The following is a 22,233-nucleotide window of genomic DNA, read 5'->3' on the forward strand; positions in this document are numbered from 1 at the left end:
GTGAGGAGACAAGCGCGAAGCTAGGCGAAGCGTTACGCGCGCCAGAGAGGACTGCTTTGTGACGTGGGGGTTTAAAAAAAGCAGAAAAAATCACGGATTTGTTCACGCGAAAGTAAGAAAAGAAATAAACGAAAACTTTTTTCAGCGCTCAATTTTTTGGTCTGTGTTGGTTCATACGAATTTCGGATGATACGAATATTTTTCGCGGTCCCGCGAGATTCGTATCATCGAGATTCTACTGTAATAAGCCTTTTCGAAAAAAAGTCTTCATTGAAGCCTGATTCGCCTTTCGGCCTGAAGCCTGATTCGGCCCGATTCGCCTTCGGCCTTTCGCCTTGAAGCCTGATTCGCCTTTCGCCTTTCGGCCTGATTCCCCATTCGTCTTGTATGACCAGCTGAACGGATTTCTTGAGTTCAAGACGTCAAAATGGTGGTCAAAGATCGTTATGAATTCAGACGTACCATGAGCACCTTTAAATTGCGGATCCCACTTTAATGTGAACTCACAAAATTTGAATGCGTTTGTCACAGATGAACTGAGTGTCAGAACTGTGAAGCGAACTTTCATCTTTGGTGATCTAATGTTCGTATGCACCACAGAGTGCACAAAGGCGAGATGAGGTGGGACCAGCCCAGCGGATATAAAAGTTTAGCATAGGAACTCTACATCGGAAGATGCTTAACGGGACCTCGCACCGACGAGATTCAGAAAAACTGTCGTATTGCCACGTGGACATAAAAGCACTTATAAAGGCACTGCTTTCACAAACTCGTTGGGTCGTTTTTGGTCGAGGTGAGACAGCGCAGTAGTTGTAAAAACTACGCTGAAAAGGGTAATTGGCTTGGAAACTACCAAACCAAAACTAGCAAAACTATTTTGCCCAGGTCGGGTTTACAAACACAATCACAGAAGCATGCCAAGCCTTTCGTCAAGTGTGCGGTAGGGGTTGTGTATGAGATTCCTTTGAATTGCGGCAAAGTGCATCTCGGCCACACCGGCCGATGCATCAATGACGGCCTAAGAGAACATGCCCTGTTGATAAAAAATGGAACTGGGTCACACTTGCCCCAACATTGCAAAGATTGTGATTGTGTTTGCAAACCCGACCTGGACAAAACACATATAATCGAAAGAAGCAGAGATGGGACTGCACGTGATGTTGCCGAGGCATTTTTATAAAAAGAAAGGAGCTCACATGCGTGAGTGTACCGCTTTCCATCTATGATAAGGAAAGCGCTTTTCTACTTATCTTTCTTCTGGTGTTTGCACTGTGCCAGATGCCCGCGGTGTAAGTTTTATCCCTTCCTTTCTTTTTTTTTTCTTCAGTGCATGCCTGTCATATACATGCTTGTACTTTTAGAAATAAACTGTCTCGTCTGCCACCGTCCTCGTCTAAGCCCCCTTTCAGTATGTACCAACTAGCCCGTCAAGAGCGAGTGGCCGGTGTGAGTGGCTCTGTCTGGCCACGGTGCCACCCACCTGAGCACGAACTTGTGCAGGGCCCCGATGGCGGCCAGCTGCACCTTCCACGTGCCCCCCGAGAAGCTGCTCAGCAGGAGGTCGCACAGCCGCCCGGCCAGCTTCTCTGCAAACACACAGCTCTGCTCGTGAGCCCTATCGCAGAGACCTGCAAGCAACTACAGAGAGAAAGACGGGACACCAGAGAAAGACGGCAGGCACCACCGCTGTTCTGCACACGTCATCCAAGTGGCAAGGCTCGTCTTCACTAGGCGCATTGAGAAAGACTGAGGCAAACATGAACCTGAGTCAACTCCTGTTTTTGAGGGCAAGGATGGTAGGGAAGAAACAGCTTGTACCAGGCGGTGAGTGTGCTGACAAGGAATGCCCACTAGGCAGTGCCAAGAGGCGCCCAGCCTGCAGATGGCACACTTTGGCAGCTAGGGGCAGCCACCCACGGATAGGCCCGTGTGAACAGTGCTTTTCCCGCAGCTCAAATGGCTGGCAATGAGAAGCGGATCGTGCGTGTATCTCAAAAAAACAGCTACACGGTGTAAAAACAGCGCCGTAGGATGAAATACACGAGGAAAGAAACCGGACAGGACGAGCGCTGACTACCAAGTGAATTTATTTTAACGAAAAGACATGTATACATAAAAACATTGAAACGGCGCATGCGCTAACATCCGTGCCATACCAAACACTGGTAGAGATAAACAAGAGGAATCAAGTTCACCCCTACATAGTGTCAACATCAAGCAAGATAAGCCACTTCTTTATCATGTAATGTGACGGAGGCCCGACTGATGCACTCGTCACCGAGCCTGTTTACACTGAACGCCTCCATTACTTCGCGCTTTAGCTGATTAGAATGACGCAACAGTGAGACCGTTTTGTCAAATTGGGGCTGACAGGAGCGCATGGAACACGAACAACAGTGGTCGTACAAACGGGATGTGGGTGTACCTTTCAAAGAATTAAAGTGCTCCCTCAAACGCACACTTACACATCGGCCCGTTCGGCCAACGTAAAACCGACCACAAGACAAAGTACAGTTAAACCTCGATGTAACAAACTTCAATGTAATGAAACCCTCGATGTAACGAACCACGGAATTTTTTGTAACTTCAAGTGTATGCACACCATGTATTTTCACCCTCTGTGTAACGAAGTCCCGTTTGCTGGAATTTCAGTGTAACGAAATTTTATGAAGAACGAGGCACGATATTTAAGTTGTAGAAGTAGATTTTGGGAGACGCAAGCGCCGAAATGGGGTCCCAATACAACGCAAACAGCGACACGGGTCGCCCAATGCCGCGGATGCAGCCAGCCACGGAGTTTTGATTAAGTCCCTTGCCTACAAACTGCGTGGCGTGCATACATGGCTGGTGCACTGTTTCTGTCGGAGCTTAATCGTCTACGGCTTAATCGGCATCAGCGTGAACCGCACACAGCGTTTTCTCCCTGCAATAACGCAAAACGCGCCCCGCAAGCCACAGGCGCGCTGACGCAGCCGCGGAGACCACCCGCACGATGCGGGTAGCTCCAGCGACCGCTTCTAACCTCTCGCTGAAACGCAACTCTAGGGGCATATGAGAGGGGCATGCGAGAAATAAAGCGGATAACGTGGGCGAAATTTTCATTGTAAAACGTGACACGCGCCGCTTACGAAAGTGCCCATCAAATATCCTCCGCGGTGGTAAGCCAAATCGCCTCTGGCGTTGCCGCCGCCGCCGCAAGCCACCGCTTTGCACTTCGTCACAGAACAGACTTCGTTCGAGTTCGCTCATGCTTGTTGGGTTTCGTCGTCCCAGCAAGCATTTGTGAATCTTTATGAGCCTTGCACGCGCGTTTTTTTTCACGCCGGCGTCCGCGAGGAGCCTGACCAGTTTCGCCATGGTTTCGCCAATGGGGAGGCGCGCACCCTATGGCGGGAGCTTCGAAGCGCTCGGGGATGCCGGCTGGCTAGACGATAAGGCCGCCGCGAAGGATATTTGATGGGCGCTCTCGTAAGCGGCGCGTATGACGTTTTACAGTGAAAATTTCGCCCAAGTTATCCGCCTTTTTTCTCGCATACCCCTCTCGTTTGCCCCTCGAGTTGCGTTTCAGCGAGCGATTAGAAGCAGTCGCTGGAGCTACCCGCATCGCGCGGGTGGTCTCCGCGGCTGCGTCAGCGCGCCTGTGGCTTGCGGGGCGCGTTTTTGCGGGAAAAAAACGCTCCATGCGGATCACGCTGATGCCCGCGTAGACGATTAAGCACCGATAGAAACAGAAACAGTGCGCCGGCCGTGTATGCGCGCCACGTTTTCTTTTTTAGGAAACGCTTAACGGGATAAACACTTCATTATAACCGCGAATTTCAATGCAGCGAAATTTCAATGTAAGGAAGTAAATTGCGAATTTTACCGACTTCGTTACATCGAGGTTTAACTGTATTTTATAAACAACACCAATACAACACGGAATAACGGGATATAGTACTTGTTCTTGTGGTTAACAGTGCAATTGCCAGAACTGCCAGAAATTGTGTCTCGTTTCTTTCTGTCTACTTCTGTCTACCTAGTTTACTTGGTGCTGATATGACAACCTGCACCCCATATCTGGAAGCAACCTTTTTTATTCTGTGAGTGGTACAGTGGATGTGCGAACTGCAAGCAGACGCCGGCACACTAGTTGGAAAACCAGCTTCTTTTAGCTTTTTTACCTGTTCTTTGAAACTTGCGTCCATTGAGTGTACGCACGATTTGGACAGTGCTGACCGAAGGCTGGTAGAAGCTATAGAGTTTTTTACAATCTTACTGTGGCCTGAATTGTAGTTCAGCAAGGGTTTTACTGATGTGGGGGCAAATTTCCAGCAAACGTAGTTCGCTCCGAATTTTCACGAAAGGTCCAGAAATTGTGTACAGGAGTTTTTCATGGCTCCAAAGGTGAACTTTAGAGGCCCATACCCTGCTCTTTAAAAACCTTCAAGACATCCACAGTTGTGCGGGGAATATAAAGCCTTTCAACAATCACTGAATAGTCGTCTACATATCTGAAAACAAGTATATCCCGTGTTGTGTTGGTGTTGTTTGTAAAATACTTTGTCTTGTGGTCGGTTTTACGTTGGCCGAACGGGCCGATGTGTACGTGTGCGTCTGTCTTTGAAAGGTACACCCACATCCCGTTTGTACGACCACTGTTGTTCGTGTTCCACGCGCTCCTGGTCTCACTGTTGCGTCATTCTAATCAGCTAAAGCGCGAAGTAATCGGTGACCGGTAAAAAAGTGCAAAGGCTCACGGGTACGTCGTCTGCTCCAGCCACTTCCGGTTCGAGATCTCGCCTGGCCTCACGTACGCCTGCGGCTTTCAGGCACGTGTGTGCGTGTTGTTTATTTTCCACGGGGTGCTTACCTTTCAGAGGAGCCCCTAGTAGGATTCATCGTTGTTATTCATTGAATGCGCGATGCATGAGCGTTTGTTTTTTCGGTGGAAGCGCATGAAAGCCGCCGGCCTATGGGAGGCGAGGAGAGCTCTCGAACCGGAAGTGGTTGGGCTCCGCGGAAGCAGACAATGCACCCATGAGCCTTGGCGCTTTTCACCGGTCACCTATAGAGGCGTTCAATATAAACAGGCTTGGTGACGAGTGCATCAGTCAGGCCTCCGTCACATTACATCTTCCTTGTTGTTGACACTATGTAGGGGCGAACTTGTTTCCTCTTTTTTATCTCTACCAGTGTTTGGTATGGCACGGATGTTAGCACATGCGCCGTTTCAATGTTTTATGTGTACATGTCTTTTCGTTAAGATAAGTTTCACTTGATAGCGCTCTTCCTGTCTGGTTTCTTTCCTCGTGTATTTCGTCCTACGGCGCTGTTTTTACAACTCGCCCAACTTTCCATCCTGAAACAGCTACATGCCTCACGCACCGAAACCAACCATTCCCACTGACAACTCAACGTGGGAAGACACTCTTACACCAAGAACTTTAGCATTACAGCTATGGTGATGAAAACTGGGGGTTCTCATTTTGATTGTGTAGATATAGACTTTGTTTCGGTGTAAAACAACAGATATTTAGATTCAAGAAACTAAAAAGTACCCGGACAAGTGGCTGAACGTGGTACACAAGTCAAGGAGTTCAATGATACTACGAAATCATCACCACACTACTACTCCAGGTGGACCAGAGGCTTTGACCATTTAAATTTCACGCTTGAGCGACAAGACTGGTTTTCCTGTTTCAAATTTTCAAACATAAAACACATAAATGGTTGAAACCTGTGCTTGCTACATTAAAAAATAATTAAACGGCTTCAAAATGTTACTGTTTGGACTTTTGAGGAACGACGAAGTTGAAGCAGCATCAGAGTTCAACCGACACACGGAAGAAGACGACGACGACTAGGAGAGCCTACAAGACGGCTGTTTAAGGCAAGGTTCCCTGTACAGCTTTTCTATCGATGATGGCCTCCTGTCTTGCCTCTACGGACGTTTCCCACATGGTGCTGAAACCTGGGATGTCAGGCGACACGACGAGGTGAGCGAGGGAGCGGGATGCTATTCTTCGACCGCATTGCTCACCCCAAAATGAGGAGGAGGCGTCGAGGCAACTTGTTCAGAAAAGCCTTCTAGAATACTGCCTTCTTTAGAATAAACCACGGACGTTGAGGCCACTGCTTCATTAGCCAGGCTCCCACATAGCACTGATCAACTTGATAGAATCGATGACAAGCAGGAAGCTCTGGCTCGTGGAGCAAACTTGACGGCCAGCACGACGGCACTCTAGAGCCAGGCAAAGAAGTGCCCAGGATTATCGCCCCACTTGAAGCGACACTTTACAAACGAAACGAGAACGCACCACCGAAGCCAACCAGAAGGTGCACCGACAAGTTCAAGGACATTGATGGGCATTTCGATAATTGGTCATGAATCAAGCACGCTTGCATCCCCAGCTGCAACGATGCCCTGCGCCTCTGTGAATGACCAGTCAGCTGAAACGGCGCCTGAGACACGCCAGAATACTGGCAACACCACACCAGCAGCACAAAGCCCACGTCGGCTGCCCTGGACGATGGGCTATATTCGCAAGGTGTGACTAAAGAGCTTGAACACTCCTGTGCATGCCGGTATGTGGCCATGAGATTTCCCACAGACTGTATGCAGAACTTCCCCGAGACAGGAAACGTACATCGAACTCCACAAAAACCCAAGCAAAACTGCACCAGCCTGTGTAAGGTCTTCACTACGAGACAAGCATGTGCGACTGCGACAGGAGTGCGCACGCCATAAGACCGACGACCAAGACAACCAAAGTGCAGCAGCTACAACTGCATGAAGGCAAGACCACAAAAGAGAAGCTGCCCGAACGTGGTCTTTGTAAAATCACAGACCTCTCGACGACCTCCACGTTGGCTTGGGGGATGCAAAGATCACTCAGCCCCTGCTCCAGGAAAGAGGCCAGATAAGAATGCTGCCGTGAGCATGCCGACAGCCACGATCAAGAAGTCTACCAGGCGTGTTCTGAAATGGAAGAAACCTGGGGAGCATTGTGGTACTGCGACAATTGGCACTACACAAGAAGCAGACGTTCGAGGTTCCGATCGGCGTGCGAGGGTGCAAGTGCAGGACGCCAACGAACCCATCTCCAGCGCGCGCAAGAAACAGTGCAGGAAAATATGCCTGTGGTTCATCGCCCAGCGTGATTGTTAGATGTGTAGAAGCATGGATGGCCGAGCGGTAAAAGGTGACTACTGCGAACAGTAGGCCATCAGGCCCGCGAAAGACATGAGAACATGCCGAGCCGTTTGCCCAGAACGAACTGTCTTTATTTTCCCAAAACGGCCCCTCGCCGCTGTGCCAGGCTTGCACGGCTCAACACAAAACCATCAGCGCCGCGTGGGGGCGCTGCACATAAGCTAACATTGTAACACTCCTCCCTTCTTAGGAGGAAGACTATGGGGAGTACCTATGCCCTGGTTTCCTAGTCCTCGTGCCACGTCGCAACTTCGGTGGGCTAGGCGTAGGCACGACAGAGTCACTGTTCACATGCACACCACTGTTGAGCGCTGTCCATGGCACAGCTACTCCCAGAGAAGCTATTTCCAGGTGGCTGTTCCTGATGAGGCACTTCCGGAACAGCTGGTGCATGAAGAGGCGGCGGCTCCAGCTGTGGTGGAGCTGCAGCGATAGTAGTTTCAGGAGAGGTCAGAAGTGTTTCTGCCGGCACAAGGCGCAAGCGGTCGCTGTGTCGGTTTCCCAAGGTGCCGTCTTCAAAACGGACACTGGCCGATGACGGAGTGACGTCCACCACACTGGCAGGCACCCAAGGTGTACCCATGAGGAAGTTTCGCGCATACACGTCATCACCTGGCTGCAGTGATGGGGCCTGCCGGGACCCTCTGTCGGCATACAACTTCTGCTTGAGTTGTTTGAGAAGTACAGATGCCTGCAGGCTTGGCTTCAGGACATCCAGCGGAGTCTTGAACATTCTTCCCGTCAAAAGCTCACACGGTGGCCGACCTGTAACTTCATGTGGTGTGGTCCTGTAGTGGAACAGGAACCTGGAGATCTGCGTTTGGAAGTTCCCAGAGCCAGACTTCTTGAGTTTGTTCTTTATAGTTTCTACAACTCGTTCAGCTGCACCGTTTGAGGCAGGGTGATACGGCAGTACGAGCATGCGGCGTATTCCATTTCGAGTTAAAAACTCAAGGTACTGGGCAGTGGTGAAGGCAGGACCGTTGTCGGAAACTATGACGTCAGGCAGGCCATGCTGAGCGAATGCAATTCTCCAGGCAGAAATGGTAGCTTCTGCAGATGTGGAAGACACAGGAAAGACTTCTATCCACTTTGAGAACGCATCCACAATAACCAAGAACGTGTGACCTAGGAATGGTCCCCCAAAGTCAATGTGAAGTCTTGACCAGGGTTGCTGTGGAAAAGGCCATGGCGTCTGCTGAACCGGCTGTGCAGCTCGATGTTGAGTCTGGCACGTGGCGCAGCTCTTCACACTGTTGGCAATGTCATTGTCAATGCCTGGCCACCAAACATGGCTCCTGGCAATCATCTTGCTCTTCTCGATACCCGGGTGGCTGGCATGAAGAACACCAAGAACTTGGGCCTGTCACGACTCTTGATCCCCAGAGTAGGCAACCCTCATGGAGACTGAGTTCTGAGCTTCTGGTATTGAAAGGGTTCCACTCTGGTCCCACTGGGAGGCTTTCTCCTTTCAGAACAGCAAGAACAACATGACACAGAACCGGATCATTTCTTGTGGCTTGGGCCACAACACGAGGTGAAAGAAGTCGCGGATATGCCTCCTCCAGCAAGAAGATGTCAGCAGGTCGTGGTAATGCAGTGGTGTCAGTTGGCAGAGGCAGTCTACTAAGTAGATCGGCATGGCCGAGCTTTTTGCCAGGCTTGTATACAAGTTCGTACTTGTACGCAGAAAGCTTCAGAGCCCACCTGACCACTCGAGGCGAAGCTTGCACGGGAACGGGCTTGTTGGCGCCCAGCAGTCCAAGGAGTGGCTTGTGGTCAGTGTGTGCTTCGAATGAGATGCCCCACAAGTACTGGTGGAACCGATCCACGCCAAACACTAAAGCCAGTGCCTCCTTGTCGAGTTGACTGTAGTTTTGTTCTGCTTTTGAAAAGCTTCTCGAGGCAAAAGCAATGGCATGTTCCCGGCCATGAGCATCTTTGTGCGCCAGGACTGCACCTATACCATAAGGCGATGCGTCGCAGCTGAGGCAAGTGTGCACAAGAACTGGAGCTGATGTTACCAAGTGCTTGAAGGCAGTAATTGCATCTTTTGTTCTTGTCCCCACTCCCACTTCTTTCCTTCACAAAGAAGCAAGTGCAGTGGACGAAGGAGTGACCAAAGATTGGGTAAGAAGTGCCTGTAGAAGTTGACAAGTCCCAAGACACTCTGAAGTTCCTTGACATCTTGAGGCACAGGAGCATGCAGAATGGCTGCTACCTTGTCAACGTTCGGGGAAAGGCCTTCCTTGCTGATGATGTGCCCGAGATACTCAACTTGTGGCATGAAGAAGTGGCATTTTTCAAGTTTCAGCTTGAGGCCAGATTCCTGGAGCTTGCTAAGCACAGCACGGAGGTTGCAAAGCTGCTCAGCATCGTTTGTGCCAGTTACAAGAATGTCGTCGAAATAGACTGCTACGTGTGGCAGTCCCCTGAGCAAGTTCTCCATTTCACGCTGAAATATGGCTGGAGCGGATGAGACGCCAAAAGGCAACCGGGCGTACTGAAACAACCCCACATGCGTCGAAATGGTGACATACTCTCTAGAGGCCTCGTCAAGGACACCTTGCTGGTACGCATCTCGCAAATCCAATTTTGTGAATTTCTCACCTCCAGCAAGCACAGTCCACAGGTCCTCGATCCTTGGAATGGGGTACTGTTCCACTGTTGCCACTGGGTTTATGGTGACACCAAAGTCTCCACAGATTCTGATGCGTCCATCCCTTTTGGTCACAGGAACAATAGGTGCAGCCCACTTTGCTGTCCTGACTGGAACAAGAATGGAATCTCTTCTTAATCTTTGGATTTCTTTAGTGACTCCATCTGTCAAGGCATACGGCAGTGGGCGTGGCTTGAAGAACCGAGGCGGAGCATCTGAAGGAACATGTAGAGAAGCTTTAGCACCCTTGAACGTACCCAGGCCTTCTTCAAACACTTCGGCATAGTCTTGGACTTAGGTGTTTGATGTCGGGAAGTGCGTGTACATTCACTTCAACGTCGGAAACGCCGTTGCCCAGCTCACGAATCCAGTTGCATCCTAGAAGAGTGGGCGATCCGTCCCCGGTAAGAAAAATAGGTAGGTCGGCCTCCTTACCATGAAACTTCACGCTGACGTCAGCTTTGACTTGAACCTTTTTCAGTTCCCCGGAATAGCTTCACAGAAGCACTTGTGACGGCTGCACAGAAACCGAAGGCAAAAGCTGAAGAAGACGAGACTTGGAGACACTTGCCCACTTCCATGCGGAGCGGCTTGCCGCAAACGTCAACAGTGACGGTGAAATACGGAGACGGCATGGCGTAGTCAACTTGCCACATGTTGAAAACTTTGGAAGATAAACTTGTAGCAGCGTCCTCATCGCGGACAGTATTCACACAATGGCGGTTGCTCGACGACGGTGAACTTCGTGCCGAGAACGAACGTGCCTTGGAAGGGCTGTAGCTTTGGGCTTGGCTGTCCTTTCGTCTCGTATCGCACACCTTCGCAAGTGACCTCGTTTGTGGCAGTAATTGCAGATTGTCTTCACATGCTTGCATTTCGATGCCAGGTGTCCGTCCCCGCAGCGGTAGAAGGTGACGCCCCCTGAGCCTGACGAGACACGGTGAGTCGAGAAAGCGCTGCTCGTGTTAGCTTGGGCTATCTCGCCTGCGTCCTTTTTTGCTGCTTCCATTGCCAGGGCGGTCTGTACGGCATCGTCGAAGGTGAGGTCCGGTTTTCCCAGCAGTCTTGTTTGGACGTCCGCGTTGTTTATGCCACACACGATGCGGTCGCGGAGCATGTTTTCGAGTTCAGCACCAAAGTTGCAGTGCTCGAAAAGGCTCTTTAAAGCTGCGATGAAATTGCTGACGGATTCCCCTTCCGCGAGTTGAAACGAAAACGCTGCACAACGGCAGACGGCTTTGGACAGTAGTGACTTCCAAGAACTAGAAGAATCTCGTCCAGCGTCTTGTCACTGGGCTTGACCAAATTTCGGAGCAAAGCATACGTTTTCTGGCCGCAGCAGCTGATGAATACGGAAGCACGCTTCTCTGGGGCGACATCATTGGCCATGAAAAATGCTTGGATCCGGTCCACGTAACAGGGCCAGTCGTCTCCTCCCCCCTCGAACGGCTCGAGGTTGCCGAAACTTGGCAATGTGAATGGATGGCAGAGCGGTGCGGGAACGAAGACTCACGTGAAACTTTCTTTCATCCTCGTCGCCAGTTGTTAGATGTGTAGAAGCATAGATGGCCGAGCGGTAGGAAAAAGTGACTACCGCGAACAGTAGGCCATCAGGCCCGCGAAAGACATGAGAACATGCTGAGTCGTTTGCCCAGAACGAACTGTCTTTAGTTTCCCAAAACGGCCACTCGCCGCTGTGCCAGGCTTGCATGGCTCAACACAAAACTATCAGCGCCGCGTGGGGGCGCTGCACGTGAGCTAACATTGTAACAGTGATCATGATGAAAACACATACGCCGAAGGTACGAAGAAAGGCGAAGTTCAGAAGAAAGAGAAGGCCGAAAATAAGAAAGGAAAGGACATAATTCGGACAGCGACTAGACATAAACGGCAAGCCAACCAGACGCCACCACTGCTCATATGAACTGTTGTTGGCCGGGAAGATGGAACTTTTAGGAATGACGAAGTTGAAGCAGCATCAGAGTTCAACAGACGTGCAGAAGAAGAAGACCGGAGACGACCAGGAGAGGCTGCAAGATGGCTGCGTAAGGCATGGTTCCCTGCACATAATGCAAATATATTTGCTTTTCTATCGACGACGGCCTCCTCTCTTGGCTCCATCGATGTTTCCCACAGTTACCAATACATCACACAACACAGCACAAGGCAATCCAGACGAATTTGTGAGAATAGCTTATCTGTATGCTTAGCTGAGACAGTGCATCCTTTTCAGGAAGCTTGAGGCCTTCTCTGACACCAACAGGTTGTTGGAGGCAACTGGCAATGGCACTATATTATTTGTGGCTGCGTTATTTTCACACAAGTACCGTCCATGAAAACCAAACGTTTCCCTAAAAGGTGCGATACAATACAATGCCTGGAAAGAAGGGGACGGACAGAAAGAGGAGTGCGTCTGTCCCACCCTTTCCACGCATTTTATTCTATCCTGTCAAAAGACCAATTCTGAAAGGCGATTTCCCACGCTACCTAGCGCATGCCTCGACTTGCCTAACAAGTACCAGAAATGAAAATATGTAGTGCGCTGACGTTATTGATCAGAGTGGGCACCGAGAGCGAGTGCTCAAGGGTGCACAGGTGCTCCTCACCCTGGGTGCCCCCCGGTGCGGCCTCGGGGTAGGGCCACGCCTGCCCCAGTGCCTCCAGGGCGACCTCCTGGAAGCGCAGCTGCGACTCCAGGTCCCAGGGCTCCTCCTCCTCCTCTTCCCCCTCCCCCGGTGGCCGGCCCGCCAGACACTGCCACAGGACAGGAACACAGACACCCTAGAGAACCTCCCAGGGCAGCAGCAGCAGCAGGGCAGTCCGCCACAAGGCCTGCCTATAGGACAGCTCAGAACAGAAGCTGTTTAAAGGGGCCACGCAGACAAAATGAATGAACTGGGCTTTTGGACACTCCTCGCTCAACTCTACTACCGCAGCCACCAAAGACGCTCTTTTAACCGGAAAACCGCCACAAATACTATTGGAAAACATGGTTCTTGTGTCTACTTCGTCTCTTTTTATTCTTCCAAATTCCAGGCTGCAGTGACACAATGAAGCGCAATATGGGCCAACCCTCATTATAACGAAATTGAAGGGGCGCCGCGACTTGCTCGTTTTAGCCAATACGGCGTTATAGCCGTAGCCGACATTTACTGCAAATATTATGCATTGTAGTTAGCTAAAAATAAAAAGCGGGCGAAATAGCATCTTGCTGCCCGACGATAGTCAGTAAAATAAACACATTCCGGAGGTAAAAAGGAAAAGTCACGAACCTACTTTATTGCAGTTCAAAACTCGTATTTCAAACAGACTTGGCTACGAAGAAGTCCATAATTGGACATTGATGCACCTTCCTGATGCCAGCGATGGCTCCCTCAGCTGCGGCCGCTACGTTCACGCCATCTTCGCCGCCCTCAAGCGCGCCGAAGAGCGACGCAGCATGTCCACCGCATCTAGTGCCTCCGACGCCGTCCTTAGTGCTTCTTTTCAAGCCATGTGCAACAGCGCTGACGATGGACTCTCGGTCGCTCACGATGGTGGACAGCGTACTCGTCCACACGTCAAAGTCTCTTGCCACCTTGCGACGAAAGCGAGCAAAAGCGACGAAAGCGACAGAAATTTTTGTCGCTTTCGTCGCCTGGCATCGCTTTCGTTGCGAGAGCGATCGGTCGAGAGCGATCGGTCTCGACCAAGGAGGTTAATTTTTTAACCTCTGTGGTCTCGACCAATTTTTTTCGCCTCCGTCGCTTTTGAAGCAGAAGCAGGAGGCGAGACTTCCTGACGTCATATCCTGCCAAAGCACCCGGCTGCCGAGTCTCCACAAGCACAAGCGGCAAAGCTCCCGTGAAGTCTCACTCCGAGCGCGAGACAATAACAAGAAAAGCAAGTCGTCACCCGTCGCTCGATGTTGCGTGCAAGTGTGAACAGCAAGGGTGGCGATCGCTTTCACTTTCGTCGCAAGTGTGAACGGGCCTTTACCTTCCTTCGAGCCCAATGCGACGGCTTTTATCATAGCCGTCTTCTGTTCAAGCGTTATAGTCTTTCGCTTGCGCTTCCCGCCTGTCGCACTCGCGTTGTTGGAATCACGCCGGCAGTACGATAAAAGATAAGGCTGAAGACTGCCAAAACCCACGCACACACAACTACGCAGCAACGTCGGCGATACGAACAAGGGAGGAGGGGGGGAGAGGAAGGTGACGCAACCGCGCGCGCCGTGTGCATTGGGGTTCTTCTCGGGCTCCCCGCGGATAGTCCGCGGATTCCCCGAAGCCATAGCGATACGTGGGAAAATCGAACGTCGGACTGCTTCTCGGGGAGCCCGCGGTGAGTCCGACACTGTAAATCGAAGGGCCCCATTGTCTGCATGCCGTGCGCAGCGAGAGGAGGGTGGGGGCTTCGCGGGCGCAGCGTTCGCATGGCGCGCCAGCCAGCTTCGCGCGCGTGGCGGGAGTTTTGAACTGCTAATACAGTTGCCGCGTCACGCACCGTCTCAGATCCGCCTTGCGCACTGTTGTAAAATGAGCTCAAAATTTGATTTCTCAATGAAATTTGTTCGTTATATCCCGTGACGGGGAAAGTTTACCTCGTTAAAACGAGGTTTTAAATACATTGGTTTCTATGGGGACTTTCAAGGGGAATTACGATTTGCTCGTTATATCCGTTATTTCGTTATAGCCCGTCTCGTTATAACGAGGTTTAACTGTAGTTTTAACCGCACGTTAGCTATCAAGTGTTTCATTTCATTTCATTTAACTTTATTTCCAATTTCAACTTGATGGTTCAAAAAAACTGCTTGGACCCATAGCCAAAGGCTAGTATCGGGTCCAATCGGGTCCAATACAAGGCATTGTAACAGGATACAGAATACAAGATGCAAGAACATTGCGAATACAGAAAAGAAGATTTGGGAATTGTACAAACATATATATTCACACACTCAAACTTGGGTAGGATAACAGAAACATGCAATTTTTATACATGAACACAGGTACTGAATAATAGCAACTACGCAGTAAACTTTCGCTGGACGAAGTGATGTTTGTAGTGAAGAGTTTAACGATTTTGTTAATATTTGGGGAGTGACTGCTGGTCACGCAGGCTCATTAAAGGAGCCATGAAGAGAAAATGCAAGTTTTATTCGAAAGATTTCGTGTTTTATAGTGCCCCCAGCGCTTGTCCGGATACAAACGGTGCTTTATTCACTGAGAAATTAAACAATTTAGGTTAAAATTTTGATTTTCCCGCTCAATCGTGCGTTTTCGTGGTCCCAAGTGACATCACGGGAACCGACCGCTCTGCAGCCTAGAGTACCTTCATTCACGCATCCGCCGTACAGGGTAGAGACACGTAACGCTGGCGCCGCCATGTTCGGTTGCTCGCTCGCCGCCGAAGCAAGTCATTGTGTCAAAACCGCGCTAAAATTATCGCCGCAACGCGGTTTACTGAAGAAGTTTGAATCATATTGTCTGTTTCGCGTTGCTAGGTCTCGTGGGAAACGAAAAGAATAACGCGTTGAGCCCGTTGGCCAAATTGCGGCGGCACGGGACCGTTCAAAGGTTGTCTCCACCCTGTAGCGGTGTTGGTTTGTTCCCGCGTTTCTTTACGTTCCGTAACCTAGATGGCGCCACCATACCGTGGCAAGCGTTTGGTTTGTTTTTGCCCGCATTTAAACCTGGCTTGTTTTTGTTCTGGGAGCAAACATTCGTTCCCTGAAACAGTGCTCGCTCGACAAATGGGGTCACGTAAGACACCGTTGCTTGCGTCAATCGGCCAGTGTCGTCTGCGACAACCCCAAGCCCCGTAGTGCTGTGCAGCTAAACCAAAGCATGCTGTGCGCAGTACGAACAGCAGAACGCATCAGTACTTCTATGTTTACATGTGCTTTCGTAACTTCCACTGTTTGTCCCATCATTCTTATTGCTTCGTAAAGAATGTGCCCTAAATTTAAGCGCAAATCGCTCGTTCGTCTAGATTGTAAGTTCTACCTAATTTGCGTCTGCTTCTGCCAGCCTCCGCCAATCGCAGAGCTTAGCCCATGTGACGACATAGGTTCTGTTGCGGGAAATGAGCTGGTGGGTCGCATGACCATTCCCGTTTTTCCTAATTATGTAGCTTATTTGAGCGAAGTTTACGTTAAAAGTGGTGTCAGTATGATTCTAACGAGACAATCTTTTGAATGAACCAAACTTGTGTTTTCTCTTCATGGCTCCTTTAAGGAGGGAAAGGAAATGTTTCTTGATTTTAATGGGAAAGTTATCAGCCAATTTTGTATCCTGGGGCAATATATTCCAGATTTTGGTACCGATGAAGTGTAGTCGTCGTTCTCCATATACGGGACAAGTACCTTAGGCTGCCAATCGCAAAAAGCCACAGAGAAATCACTGCAACGTGGCTGGGGAATAGCTTCATCTGCTTTCCCTAAGAGTGCCTTCGTTATTTATTTGAAGTTTGCAACAAAATCGATATCGTCGTTATTGGGAGAAAGTGGTCCTTTGAATTGTAGGTCTTTTGTCTTCATGGTCCCTTTGAACCATCAAAGCAAGCTATATACTAGTACTGAACAACATTGTTGGTAGGTTCACGCGTAAAAACAGATGTATTCGGAACTTGCTCTTGGCCAGGTGGATTAGTAAAGGTGACCACGCAGGTTCGGAACCAGCCACAAATGATTGGATGAACTAGCAAGAATTTGTCAAGCTCCCGGTTTTGCTTGCACTGCGTAGACTGGCTCAAATTACCACACTTTTCATCGTTTATCTGGTTGATAAGTCGGTAATTATTTTATAAAGCGGGAAAGAAGAAAAACTACCATGCGCGGTCTGTGGCGGCCGCACCAACTAAAGCTGTGACGTCGCGAGGAGATGGCACCGTGATTGGACGATGTCCGAGGTTAGCATTCAAACAAGTTTTGGATGGGCCTTCTCGATATCTCAGTAATCGCCATACCGCCCTTCTGCCATATTGTCGGCTAATAAAGTGAAATAAAGTGAAGTGTAAAATGCCTGAGATAAGCCTCCCACGACGGCTTGGAATCGTAGAAATCACTAGCCGAGGCCTACGCAGTGGATGACGCCCTTTGCGTCACCGCTGGCGCTCAAATGCCATGCGCTTTTCCCTCATATTCGGAGCTTGCCTCACTCATGCCTGTATCGTAAAAAGCGTGTTCGCACCAGGCCAAGGGTGTGCTGATTCAGGCCTGTGCCCACTGCCCGCAAGCAGCAGCACGCTAACGAGAGCTCGCTAGAGCGTCAGTGGCAGTCTGCGCGTGTTCTGCAAACTCGCTCGTGGAACAGTGAACATTACGGCCCAAAAATGGTGAACTCGGTTTAGAAAACATCGGCCGAAAACGAAAAAATCAACTGGCAAAAAAAAAAAAAGAAAAACAATGCACCCTCGGGGATTTGAACTTGCAACTTTCAAAATGAGAACATAGCACCTTCGACCACTCGGCCACAGGCCAGCTCTACCGAGGCTGTATATATAAGGTATATAATGTACAGTTGAACCTCGATATAACGAACCTCGATTTAACGAAATTCGCGATATAACGAATTTTTTCAAGTTTTCTAACAAAATTTTGCTAAATGCATGTATTTTTGTCTCGATTTTACGAAGTAATTTTGTGCGGCGCTTTCGATTTAACGAAGTCACGGCAAGAAAGGAAGAACGAAATTCCGGTCGAGGCACGTTTTATTTTGCCTCTCATTCCCTACATTGAAAAAATTCAGTGCTCAAATTGACTCTTGAAGGCTCAAATGAAAGAAAAGCGGTGAAATCTACGGTTAACAACAATTAAAAGCGAAGAACGAAGCTGCACAAACCGCTAGCGGTCATAGACGGTTTAATAGTGCGGCCACTATTTTGACGTCTCCATCGTTGCCTACGCCAGCGCCCTCTATGCTTAGGCTACCGAAGCCTATTTCAAGCTTTTTTTTTTCAACGCGTCATTGCTCACGGTGCTGCTGCTCTAGGTTGTGCTCGCTGATAACCAAATTAATATTTTGTTCGTGCATCGTTAGGTGAGTTTTGTAAGCAGCATGAGCACTCCAAGAGAAAGAAAAGTGTTCCGAACAAGAGCCTGAGGAAGTTCGGTGAAACTGACAGCCACCGAAGTGTGATGGATGCCATCGATGTTCTGCGGAGGCACGCAGGTGCACACGAATGTTAAGACCTTGTTAGCGCTGTCAGCATACGAGCGTCACGTAAAGCCCGCCCTGGTCAAGAAACGCCAAGCACTGCTTACGGACTTCTTCACTACGGCTTGAACATCGAGTGCTGGTGGCAATAAATTGCTCTCTTTGAACGTGGTCATCTTCGTTTCACCAGCGTTCATTAGACAGCTGCGGTGCGGAGAAATCAGTTTCGTAAGGGCTCAGTGGGCATAAAAGTAATTGCTTAATCGAATTTGGCCGGAAGAATTTTATTTAATGTAAGCTTTCCGCTTTCCGGAGCACGTAAGCGCTGCTCCACACAGTGAAGCGGTCCGCGTGTACTCCGCTGAACTCGCAATCATGGCTTTATCTCGAGTGTTGTGGTTGCATCACGCGCCTATACTGCAGAGCCTTTGTACATAAAAAAAGTCTTTCGAAAGTTTCATAGCAGCCTTCCGCTGTTGGCCCGCCGCGCCTAGGCCCCTAAGCCTACCACTGAATAGACGAAAAGAGGCGTAACTTCGAACGAGCACCTCGGCGGGGTGAAGTTCACGGGACATGGACGCGGGCGCGGGTTCAATTGACTATAACAGCGGCATTTAGTAGTGACCGAAATGAAAAAACAAAAAGTGGAAACCTAGTCTGCTATCATATTTAATGAGGCGTTGCGGAAAAAGCACCGGTTTTACGATGACACATGAACTACCGTCGGCTATCCGAATTCCATTGCCCAAGTGTTGAAACTCTTAATTCACACAATTTTCCCGGCCAGTTTTAGTACAAATTTCGCTTTAATTGGAGAGGTAACTACATAGCAGTTGTTGCCTGGCGAGGGCCAAAGTGTTAAAACCCCAATAACTGGTTAAATGAACTGTAAAATCGAAACCTCGATTTTACGAAATTCTCGATTTAACGAAATTTGCGGCCCCAAGTACGACTTCGTTATATCGAGGTTTAACTGTATAACCAGTTTACACTTTTATTTAGCCTTATCATTTGAAGTACTTTAGGTGACTATTTGTCGTATAGCGCCCGTGCAGTTAGCGTCCCCCAAACTTCCACAATATCTCACGTCTAGCAATTGCATTTCTTGGACAGAAATGTGTTCGCAGATGTGTGGTCGTGCTGCTGACCGCTGTGCTTGTTCACCCAGCGCAAAAAAGTGCTTCCTGCTCCCTAGTTTTGCGCTGTACAGTAAAAGTTTCAGTTGATTTTATTTTCTTACTACCAATATTGACTTCGTTGACTCTTCTCCTGCCTTCAAGTGGCCTTAGATTTTCCTACTATCGTAAAGTCAGCGAAGCGTCGCATGTGCCCTTGTGCAGCGCTTGTGTGAGGCGACCTTGACTCGACTTGGAGCTAGATACAGTGTACAAACTAACAAAGTAAAGAAATGCACATTCTTTCATTCACAAACGTGTGGTGGCTTAGTTTCAATTGAGCGAGCCGATTGCGACGACCCGTCGGTGGCCGGCGGCTAAATGCTGTGCCGACTGACTCGATCGGAAGGTCGGCGAACCGTGCAGTAGCGCAGCCAATTGCCAGCTCGTCTCCTCGTGACGTCACACGAAAACGCCACAAAAAATGGGCGAGGGTGCAGAGAGGAGGACAGCATTTTCGAATTGTTTTTTCTAGTAAATAAATTCGCGTAAACGCGCTCAGAGTGGTCGAAACATGGTCTATGGACTCCGGACTACAATTTGCGCTAGTAATCCCGCAATGTTTACAAATCACTCCAGTGTCCCTTTAATTTAAGAAAGCTTTTTGAACAATATGTGCCCTTTCTCGCACATGCATTTACCGCTTTTATTTAGCAGCCCAAGACAGCCATTTTGTCTTGTTTTCAATGCTTTAGTAAACCACCGTTTCTGGCAAGTTCAGCAGAGCGTTACCATAGGGATCGATCCTTTAAGTGGTTCACTTTGCCTCCGAAGGTAGACCAATTTTTATTAATCAACCAATACACCAATCAACCAACTTCTTCTCGTATTAACCATTCCAACCCCACTGTTCGAATCAACAGCTATACATCCACAATGAATGACTCCTTCTTGCCCACGCAATTAAACTTTGGCACCACCTCCCCGACAGTATTGCTGCCACTTCTGTCCACACATCATTCCACAAAAAGCTGCAATCCCACTTCAATTCCATTCAATTACACAATACTTGAAGAGGAATCACCTTCTGGAATAATTCAATTCACGAACTGAATATCTCCTATTCAATTTTTCAAATAGTTGAGTGGAGTTTCCAAACTTCCCTGGCTTTGCGAAAGCGAGAGACGTTGGTGCACGCTAACGAAACCGCTGTTACACCGTCTGGTCAGCAAGTTTCATCCAAATCACACTTTTGAAGAGCACACCTTGCAGAGGCCATAAATTTTAACCCACTGCATGGAGTAATCTGCGATTGCGTCGATAAGATCTTTTTTTCAAGCCGTTGACTCTGGCCGCCGTTTTGAATTCTGCGACCGAATGTTTGCATGGTAGGGCAGCTTCGGGTAAAGACCACTGCCATTTCGACAGCGCTTCCGTTAATGTGAAATCAAGAGCGGTTCTGGCTGTTTTTCATGCAGTTGGTGTACGGCTACTGCGCATCTGCTTGTTTTTTTTAACCACAGTGGATAGTGCAGGTGTGATCACAGCGGCTGTAGTGCGAGCTCTTTTTCCCCTACGTATAGATGGTATTCACTGAAAAAATTAGCTATCAATTTCTTCGCTTGGCAACACTGGAAACGGCCACGAACATGGCCAAAGTGCAGCAAAGCATGTTGTTGGGCTAGTTGGTTCATATTCATACTTAAAACTGTGCATTCGTGCATGTTCTTTTTTTTTGTGCATGTTCTTCATTTCCGTCATATATAACCGCCCCCCTTCACAAGATAATAAACAGTTGATAGTTTGCGCCTCACCTTGTCTGTTTTTGTGGTATTAACCCTGTCCTACGTTTCGTGTCAGGCAGCGCACCTCTGCACTTCAAGATGCTAAAACACCAACTAGCCCACTCCCAAGCCTTGCTGAGCGTTATATCATGTGATAAAGGTGGTGACATGTGTGTGCATGTGCTGGTGTGGGCATGCTCCATTTTTTCAACAAACTAGTTGTGAGTCTGCGCCCTTCCTGTGTCTTCTTTTCCTTGTCCCATCCGAATGCACCACACACATGGTGCAGCTTGTGCCCCTGTGACGGCATGTCACAAAAAAGAGCACCGGCACATGTTATCTGCTCTGTTTCAACCCGATTCTCAACGGCAGTGTGACAGAGAAGCTATTAATTGCACTCACGTTGGAGTCGAGGCATTACTTTGCGTTCGGTGCGGTAAAGTTTGGAACGTCCAACACACATCAAAGGCTTAGCACGGACAAGTACCGCCACCCTGTGGAGCCCGACGTAACCAGTGACGGCGCACTCACATGGTTGCCTGCATGCGTGCGTTGCCAGTGAATTCACTCGTCACGCTGCCCATGTGCTTCTGAAAAAGTGCCTTATCGTGGTACACGGTTGTGGCTATGCCGTGTTTTCGCATCCTACTGTTCATGCCTGCTAAGTGCTCGCTTCTGAGTTACGGCGCGCTCTAGGGTCGCTGCCTATGATTGGAGTACAGCAACTCCAGTGCAAGTGTTTTTTTTTTCTTTGTTTCTTTCAAATGCGTATCATGCTCGCTACTTAAGTAGTTGAGAAGTGCGTTGTCAGAGTTGAAAAAGAACGTGATGTCTCCCGAACATGCGAAGTAGCTTCCGCTTTTGCACAAAAACCTATGAGGCCTGTGAAAAAAAAAAGAATTGATATTGGATTCAAAAGTTACTATTCGGCATTCCCACACCCCTAATTATCCATGATTGTAGCAGTGTACTGCATGTATTATTTGTTTGCCAAATTGTTTCTGTTTCCCTGTTTCCCAGCGTTCTTTTGTTGTTGTTTTTCACCAAACTGTAATGTGAATAGCTTGTTCACATCAAACTGTCCACCCTCGCGCAGTGTTTGTTGCCCCCCTCCCCCCCCCTCCTGATGTAATGCCGTCGAACCTTTAAGGATTCAATGAATGAAATGAAATTAACTTTGATGCAATTCCAAGGAAAAAAACAAATGAAAGATTTATGTGAATGAATCTGTGGTGACTTGTCCTGTCAGGTAAGACGACAGGGTGCCGGAATCGGTGCCAAGAATGCTGGCTGCATCGGAGATGACCCATGTGGGTCTCGCTACTAGCCACGTTCTCTTCCACAA

General features: G+C 49.0%; 1 protein-coding gene across 4 annotated transcripts in view; it reads right to left on the bottom strand.

Moving 5' to 3' along the window:
• Positions 1-22,233, bottom strand: part of LOC144158118 (proteasome adapter and scaffold protein ECM29) — a 293,901-nt gene that overhangs the window by 15,796 nt on the left and 255,872 nt on the right. For 2 of the 4 annotated variants that reach the window (XM_077688773.1, XM_077688772.1), the window contains exons 39-41: positions 12,461-12,608; positions 11,849-11,914; positions 1,481-1,586 (exon numbers count right to left, since the gene is read on the bottom strand). In XM_077688773.1, coding sequence (XP_077544899.1) covers positions 1,481-1,586; positions 11,849-11,914; positions 12,461-12,608 — 320 coding nt within the window. The remainder of the gene's footprint in view (positions 1-1,480; positions 1,587-11,848; positions 11,915-12,460; positions 12,609-22,233) is intronic. The other 2 variants (XM_077688775.1, XM_077688774.1) reach the window with 1 other exon arrangement.

This window comes from Haemaphysalis longicornis, unplaced genomic scaffold (assembly GCF_048455015.1).
Source record: "Haemaphysalis longicornis isolate Haplotype H1 unplaced genomic scaffold, Haemaphysalis longicornis Haplotype H1 scaffold_10, whole genome shotgun sequence".
Classification (NCBI taxonomy): Eukaryota; Metazoa; Arthropoda; class Arachnida; order Ixodida; family Ixodidae; genus Haemaphysalis; species Haemaphysalis longicornis.